At 33.3% G+C, this 8,669-nt stretch overlaps 2 protein-coding genes across 2 annotated transcripts; one reads left to right on the top strand and one right to left on the bottom strand.

Moving 5' to 3' along the window:
• Positions 1–219: 219 nt before the first annotated feature.
• Positions 220–5,260, top strand: LOC125824862 (protein NRT1/ PTR FAMILY 7.3-like). The gene is made up of 5 exons (XM_049504210.1): positions 220–282; positions 2,499–2,613; positions 3,157–3,374; positions 3,486–4,045; positions 4,159–5,260. The coding sequence occupies exons 1-5, from the start codon at positions 220–222 to the stop codon at positions 5,024–5,026; spliced, it is 1,824 nt and encodes a 607-aa protein (XP_049360167.1). The 3' UTR covers positions 5,027–5,260.
• A 633-nt stretch (positions 5,261–5,893) lies between these two features.
• Positions 5,894–7,617, bottom strand: LOC125824869 (arginase 1, mitochondrial-like). The gene is made up of 6 exons (XM_049504218.1): positions 7,473–7,617; positions 7,233–7,392; positions 7,010–7,143; positions 6,718–6,927; positions 6,529–6,639; positions 5,894–6,317 (listed from the first exon to the last, which is right to left on the bottom strand). The coding sequence occupies exons 1-6, from the start codon at positions 7,611–7,613 to the stop codon at positions 6,057–6,059; spliced, it is 1,017 nt and encodes a 338-aa protein (XP_049360175.1). The 5' UTR covers positions 7,614–7,617; the 3' UTR covers positions 5,894–6,056.
• Between the last annotated feature and the right edge of the window lie 1,052 nt (positions 7,618–8,669).

The raw sequence follows: 8,669 nt of genomic DNA, 5'->3' as shown, positions 1-8,669 counted from the left end.
ACTTTCTTTGCCTATAAATCCTCACTTCAATTTCACAGACTTTCATGTTATCTCAACTTCACTTAAAATAGATATTGATTTGCATGGTTCCCACGTAAGAAAAGAAAAACAAGCAATATCATTCACACCAAAAATAGGCCTGCCTCTTGATCTCTATAAATTCCTTGTTTTAGTACTTCATTCTAGTACCTCCCTTCTTGTTTTAGCTATCGAGGAATCATGGACCCCAAACAAATGTCTGCTGTCAGAGATGAATCCTCAGTTACTATGACTGAATCTGAGGTACATTTTTTTTAATAGTATATGTAGTTTGTCTTAATGATTTAGTTACTCATTTTTCAGAATTAAGATTTACGTGCTATAGCTTATTCTTCATTCAACGGATTTATTCATCTCTTTTTGAGAGATTCAACTCTTATTCCATCGATTGAGAACATAATAAGTACCACATTGACTATTTATCAAATAGATGATCGAGTTACATGACTTTCATTACCTCCTAGAGGATTTATTTAAATACTTTGGAGTTGAATTCTATATATCTATGCATATGCAATTTATTATTTATTGTTTGTCTTAAAAAAATAGAATTTACAACGTCTAAATTATGAATTTTTTACTAGATAAGGATTTAGATCTAGCGTTGTAGTTGATTTGATATGAAAAATAACTTTTAAAAAATAAACCAAAAAGTTTGGGTATGGTATATGAATTATGATCAATGTTTTGTTGTAAATATGATGAAAAATTAATGGTAATCATCGTCTATCATTGTATTGTCACTTATTTATGTGACCAAAATTCCAAAAAGCTTGATACATATTATTACTTTATTTATATATGAACTCAATTTGAAGCCGCAATTAATCAATCAAATAAACGATACGAAAAAATTAAGAGGCATGCTTAATTAATTAATATTAAACAAATGAACTTTAACTTTTTCTTTCTTTCTTTTTTGAAAATAAAAAATATTTTTTCTCTATTAATGCATGCTTTCTTCTCGTCCCATCATGCAAATGCAAACTTTCAAAAATATAATGATGGATTCCACACCTACCTTATTTTTACTCAATCTCTCTATAGTTAATGGATAATTTAATTTGTTTTCTATTTCACTCTTCATATCTGTTTTGAATATATTTACTTGGCAATAATTATTTTAAAATGTACTCTGTACATCTAATAGATACAAAACAAACTTGTATTTCAATTTGTTTATCTGATTTTGACTTAACACAGAGTTTAAAAAAGTAATTTTTTTAAATTTCTTTGTCTAAAATATGTCACGTGAAAAATTAAAATTAAAGAGTTTAAAAAAATGAAGAGATATTTTTTTTGAATTAAATTTATATAAAAAGAAGTAAAACAGATAAATTGAGACGGAAGAGGTGTTAGAGAGCACACCAAATTGCAAAGTCACCTATTTTTTTCGTGCATGCGTTTCGTGTGATATTAAGTAAATACGTATGATCATCTGTTAGCTTCTAATTATAAACAACTAATTATCTCATTGTGTTTGTTGTCTTCTTAATCAACTCTTTTTTTTTCCACTCTCAAATAACAAATTAAAAATCTGGTCCTCTCCAATTTATACGTAAAACACAATAACTTGTACATTTTTTCCAATTTGTATTGTGTCCATCAACAAAATATAAATATACGTTTGTTTTTTTTTCTTTTCGAAAAAGGAGGTTAATTAGGGATAAAGAGTGATTTGGTGAAAAATGGACTTGTTCATATGCAAGGTTTTACTTCTACCATCAATAATATTTGTCACTAGATAAATATGATCACTCAATTCTTAATTAGACGTCTCACGATCGAATTTTGATATAAAAAAATAATCTAATATAGAAAGTTTCTTTTTTTCAATGAGTCAGTCTTATACTATATGAATTTAGTTTAATCAAGCCAATTAATTCCAAATACTGAATGATTTTTTTTTAAAAAGTTACACTACCAAGATTAGCTGAATATAATACCAGATTTGTTTTTTTTTGTCATTCAAAATTACTCCTATCTAGTTGCTGTTAAGATTTGCATTTTGATTTTGCCAAAATTTCTTTTGGAAAAAGGAACTAAATGTCAAAATTACTTTGTCAACTTTTATTTAGACTTCATTATTATCTCAATTTTATTGCGTCTACATTCATATCTGACATAATCCTATAAAAGTTACCCCTCTTTTTGACTCAAAACTTTTTAAAAACTGTTTTACTAGAATTTGAACCAATGACAAGGCAGCGTTATCTACTTTATGATCCTACTCAAATATTATAAATTATTTTTACCTGAAAAACAAAAAAGTAAGTCAAAGTTAATTCAAGTACCAAAAGAAAATCTCCTACAACATTTTGTTATAGTATTTATTTTTGGTAGGGTGGGGTAGAAAATAAAGGGAGCATGCTTATATATATAATGTGAAACCTCATCATATTTCATGTTAGGATATAATAATATTTGAAGTGTAATATCTTTTTATGGATGGCCAACAGGAAGGGAAAAAGAGACTTTTGGATTGTTGTACAAAAGATGGATCAACAGACAGGCATGGGAAACCAGCAATCAAGGCAAAAACTGGTGGATGGAAAACTGGATATCTCTTATTAGGTCTATATACTAATTATACTCTCATTACCACAACATTTTTCCATTCAACCACTTATTATATCATATGTTCCAATTAATTACTCCATATTTTTAATACTAAAGGAAACAAAGAATTAAAAGTACTAGCCATAGTTGCTAAAAGGACTTACGTTATATATATACTGTCGATGTAAAGAACTTTTATACTATCGGTATTATCTAATATGTTATTGCATGTAACTTAACAAGGGTTATAAACTCTTTTGTGATTTTAAAACATACATCTAGAGGATGAAAGAAAATGAGGAATTGTTCTAAATAGATTGTTATTACTTAATTTTTTTACAAATTGCATAATTATATTGTTCTTTATGATAAGAGGAATCTTCACACTAATAGCAGGGCAGATCTACTGCTTACTTTTTCTATCCAGTATACATAGATTATATATGGACTATACATGATCGTGCACATATTATATGTGTTCGCGGGCTATTTTTAGTTTAATCAGTTGAGTGGACGGTTAATTAGATTAATTAGCTTGTTGTTCTTTGATTGATGCAGTGAGTGAAGGATTAGCTGCAGTTGCATTTACTGGAGTGGAAGTGAACATGGTTCTTTTCTCAAAGACTGTATTAAGGCAGTCAAATGCTGAAGCAGCAACCATGTTCAGCAAATGGATGGGAACACTTTATATTTTCTCTTTACTTGGAGCTTTCCTAAGTGATTCCTATCTTGGAAGATACCTTACTTCTGTTGTCTTTCTAGCTGTTATGAATGTTGTAAGTTAGCTTTTTCCATAAACCACTCTGGCCCCACAATTCTTTTTTTAATAATTGGCGTTTTTGAACGGTAAGGATTCATATAGCCGACCCTCAACTTGCTTTTTGCAGGGTTTGGTGGTATTGTCTCTGTTAACTCAAGCATTCATGCTGGAACCTGAAGGGTGTGGCAAGTTGGGAGAGCTATGTAAACCTCAATCACAAGTCGAGGTTACTATGTTCTATTTATCGATATACCTGCTAGCTCTTGGGAGTGGCTCTATAGAACCAGCACTAGCCACACTAGGAGCTGATCAATTTGATGAAGAGGATCCAGATGAAAGTCGTTCCAAGACGAAATTCTTTAGCTATTTCTATGTTGCTCTAAACCTTGGATCATTGGTTGCTGAGACACTTCTGGTTTATATGGAAAATATGGGAAGATGGGTTCTTGCCTTTTGGATATCTACAGCTTGTGGCTTTGTTGCTCTGATCTCAATCATAAGTGGTGCTCCTAGGTATCGACACATTAGACCTAGTTGCAACCCCATTTCCAGGTTCTCTCAGGTAATTGTCGCGTCTATCAGGAAAACAAAGCTTATAGTTCCTTCCAATGGAGAGGGATTATACGAAGCTCGTGGAAGAAATGAAAAGGACAGCACCAGAAGAATCTCACATACAGATGACTTCAAGTAAGTTTAGCTTGCCTTGTTTTTGGATCTTAATACTTAGTGATGTTCTCCATAATGCTGATTAATTTCATCAACTCGAATATATGACACATTCTTTTAACTTGTATGAATAGGTTTCTTGATCGAGCTGCAGTTATAACCCCATCAGACATGCTGATATTACCAGATAAAAGTGAAATTCCTAATCGATGGAGGCTTTGTACTGTGACACAAGTTGAAGAAGTCAAATGTGTGCTAAGGCTACTACCAATATGGTTCTGCACAATCTTGGCATCCATTGTCTTTGTGCAAGTGCTATCTCTCTTCGTCGAGCAAGGATCTGCAATGAACACAAGCACAATGATCTCGGGCTTTCACATTCCACCAGCAAGCATGACAGCATTTGACATCATAAGCACATCCACCTTCATTATTTGCTATGAGAAGATCTTGATTCCTCTGTATGTGAAACTAACCAAAAGTAAGCCTAAGCTCCCGAGTGAGCTACAAAGAATAGGGATAGGATTGGTCATTTCAACAGTAGCTATGGTGATTGCAGGCTTGGTTGAACAACAGAGACTAAGGTTTGCTAATGAAGGAGGGGAAGAGACAAGTTCTTTGAGTATTTTCTGGCAAACACCACAATATGTGCTTGTAGGAGTAGGGGAAGCATTCATCTATGTTGCTCAGTGGGAATTCTTTGCATCACAAATTCCTGATAGTCTGAAGAGCATGGGGCTTGGCTTGTCCATGTCTTCTTCGGCACTAGGTAGCTACTTATGCAGCATCATACTTACTGTAGTAATGAAGATATCAACAAGGCATGGAAAGCCAGGTTGGGTACCTGCAAATTTAAACGACGGGCACTTGGATAGGTTCTTCTTCCTTTCAGCTGCTTTGACTGCACTAGATCTTGTACTATTCGTTATGTGCGCTAAGAGGTATAAGTCTATAGCACTAGAAAAACGAGAGGTAGGACAAGATATGGAAGCTACAGCTTGATCTAATGAAAAATGTAACTCAGCAACAATTGTTCTATTGTTTAGGAAGTAAACACAAAATATCAAGCTGAGCATTGTGGAAACTTACTCAAGAGGAAAGAAGAAAACTAAATAGAAAGCATGCTTTAGTTACTGAATGTTTTATGTTTTATGACAATCTTGGCATTGACCAAAACCTCACTTGCAATCTTGATTTTGCTTATAATGCTTCACGGATCATATTGATGACAGAACAGACATATTTTCATGCTTTGGCAGAGTTCACTCTCCACTCATAATCTCCTAGTACGAGACTTGAAATCATTCAAACATTGGAACATGCACTAATCCTACTGCAGGTCTTTAGCAATAGTTTGTATAGTTGTCATACCTATATCAAGTTAATGACTTCCATAACTATTTTATGGACAAATCCATCGATTAGGAATTTCACAAAAGAACTCGCCACGAAAGATAATGTTTTAAAATGCAAATCTGGGACTCCCTTAGGGGTGATACAGCATCTAAACATTGTGAGACAGCCATGGAGCTGCAGAGTGTCTCATGGATTAATAGATGATACATTTTCCCCATATAACATTATGCCATGATTTATCCGCCATGTGTGCCTCGAGAATGCCTCATGCACACTTTTGCATCTTGAATTGTTCGCCCTCAAACATTTTCTGTTTGAAGTTCTCTTAAGTATATATTTGCAAATACTAAACTTATTTTCTCTTGAATTTTTAATATTTTAGTTTCAATTTTTATGTCTTAATTATCAACACAAGAGTTCATGGCTTTTTTCCTACTGCTATGTATGCCTTTTAAAACACCTATAAACATCCATACACAACAAAATTCATACCAGATAGATATAAGTGTCAGGTAAGGAACTGCAAATATAGCTTATTTTAGGAGGCAAGTTTACAGATAATCCCATTCAGTGACATGAGATAATTCCCCTTGCAACAGGAAACTGAGCACCTATCTAATGGGAAATAAACACTAGTAAAGATCAGTACAAATTCTTCCTTGAGAATTAGTGCAGGTCACTTGGACATCCTGGCAGCAACTTCTCTTACTAGCTTCGCAGCAACCATTGCAGTCATGCCATCAGCAGTATCACGCTGTGGGTTGTACTCAACGACATCAGCACCAACAATATTACCTTGAAGGTTATGCAGTATGTTTAGAACATCACGGAAAGAGAGACCGCCTGGCTCTATATGAGATACTCCAGGAGCATGTGCTGGATCCAAACAGTCAACATCCACAGAGATATACACGCCCTTTACACCTTCACCAAGTTTCTGAATGTAAATGGAAAGTATTAGGCAATTGAGCTTATCAATGAAGCAATTGAATAAATAATGAATAAATTCCAGTTTATAGACTATGGAGACTAGGAGCTGCTACATTTGGTAACTAACCGAAAAAAATGAAATTGAAGCTAGCTTATAGTAGGATATACAGAGACTGAGAGAGAAATATGAGAATAGACTCAGAATTGATGGTACAGACCAGATTCTCCAAAATCTGTCGGTCTCGGGAAAATGTTCGCATTTCATATTGCTCCACACCGAACCTTTTTCCTTGTTCTCGACCTTCTATATTAATTGATCTAATTCCCACCTATAAATTAATTAAACAAGATCAAGTAACAATAATAATTGTAATATTAATTGTTTAAACCAAGAAATAGCATATTACTTGCAAAAGGCGTCTAGCATAACCACCCTCCATTATTCGTGCAAAGCTTGATGCATGTGAGTATTTGTTTCCTTCAAAGGCATCATAAATGTCAGGATGAGCATCAAGGTGAAGGATATCAATAGGTCCTCCAAGCTTTTCAGACACAGCTCTTACAACAGGATAGGATATAGAGTGATCACCCCCTAACACCAAGGGGCGCAATGGATTCTGAAAAATTAACGTAGTCAAAATTAAATGGGAATTAAAATACACAAATGTTAGAAACATACAGCTAGGAATGATGGTTTACCTCGTCCATAACTAGCTTGACAGATTCACTTACGATACTCATCAACCTATCATCATCTATGCCTGTGTCTCGTAACTCTTGAACTGGCAGATCACCAACATCAGTTAAGACACGTTGATCATCTAATACTTTTCCTGCACAATTAGCTACGAATGTCAATACATATGATTGATATATATATATATATTTATGGTGTTCATTTTGTCCAAAGTTGAGTACTAACCTTCCTCAGTTGTGGAGTTTGTACTGCCACACCAAATAGCCTCTCGTATATGAGGAGGAGCAAATGCGGGGCCTTGGAGAAATGAAGAGTTATGTCCCAGAGGAATTCCAAGAAGAGCCGTTGAGGCTACTGCACCTCCAAGACCACGAACAAGCTCTCCCTATCAATTTAATTTAGGTCACTTAATATGTATGTATGTATGTATATAATGGAGGTGGTAAAATTCAAATAAATGTATACCTTAAGTTTTGCTCTTTCACGAATAAGTGTAAGAGATGCCTCTACAACACGATCCTGTCCTTTTTTGACCAATTCTTTTGGAACATTTGACGTAAGCAATTTCTGCATATAGTTGATTCCCATACTACCAGCACTCTTCATATTTGTTACTCACTAATTCTGATTATCCTACCAAGTTCAATATTCAACACAACAAAAACAAAAATGCTTTATAAAAAAATTGCAGAAATGCAAAGTAAACAAGAATAAAGGAGGAAGTGACTACAGAACAAATGAAGCAGATACCTGCAAGTAAGAGTGATGAGAGATAAAAGAAAAGGCAATTGAAGCTAAATATATAGAGCTAAGGTGCATACAGCGAATGGATGGAGACTTATCGCAATTTACACTCTCATGAAAAAAACATGTCATTTTATCTCATAAAAATACGATAAGGGCATGCACTCCTTTTTAGTAGTAGTAAGATGATGAGCTGCTTACAGCGAATGGATGGGGACTTATCGCAATTCTCACTGTTTACGCCAAATCATTTCTCTCATTAAAAAAACATGTCCTCAATCTCATTATCTCATAATAAATTGAAACATACAGACACAACAAAATTTGATAACAGTAAAACAACATATTTTACTCCTTCTATTCCATATTAATTAAATTTGTGAGATAATGCACATTTATTAAAAAGAAGACATAATTTAAAATGTCCATATCTCTCTCGTGAAAGGAACATATCATCAATATCATTATCTCCTAATAAATTGAAATATACAAACACAATAAAAATTGATAACAATAAAAGAAACAAACAAACATACTCTAGATACTTTACTCCCTCTATTCCATATTAATTAAATTTATACAGCAAATGGATGGTGACTTATCACAATTTACACTCTCATGTAAAAAACATGTCGTCAATGTCATTAACTGATAATAAATTGAAACATACAACACAATAAAATTGGATAACAATAAAAACAAGGCATATACTCCAGATATTTTACTCCCTCTATTTCATATTAATTGAATTTGTGAGTGTTTTACTCAAAAAAAAATGACTAAGTTTTCGAAAAATCGATTAATCTTATGATTTAAAAGAAATCAAATTTCCAAAAGAACAGAGTCGCTACTTAATTTTTTAAAGAAAAAAAACTTAAGGTTTTCAAAAGACCTAAATAGATAAGATCAATTGAAAAT

Source organism: Solanum verrucosum, unplaced genomic scaffold, assembly GCF_900185275.1.
Source record: "Solanum verrucosum unplaced genomic scaffold, falcon-dt-bn FXZP01000080.1, whole genome shotgun sequence".
Taxonomy (NCBI): domain Eukaryota; kingdom Viridiplantae; phylum Streptophyta; class Magnoliopsida; order Solanales; family Solanaceae; genus Solanum; species Solanum verrucosum.
Note: the sequence above shows the minus strand (reverse complement) of the source record. Positions and strands in the feature narration are given on the sequence as shown.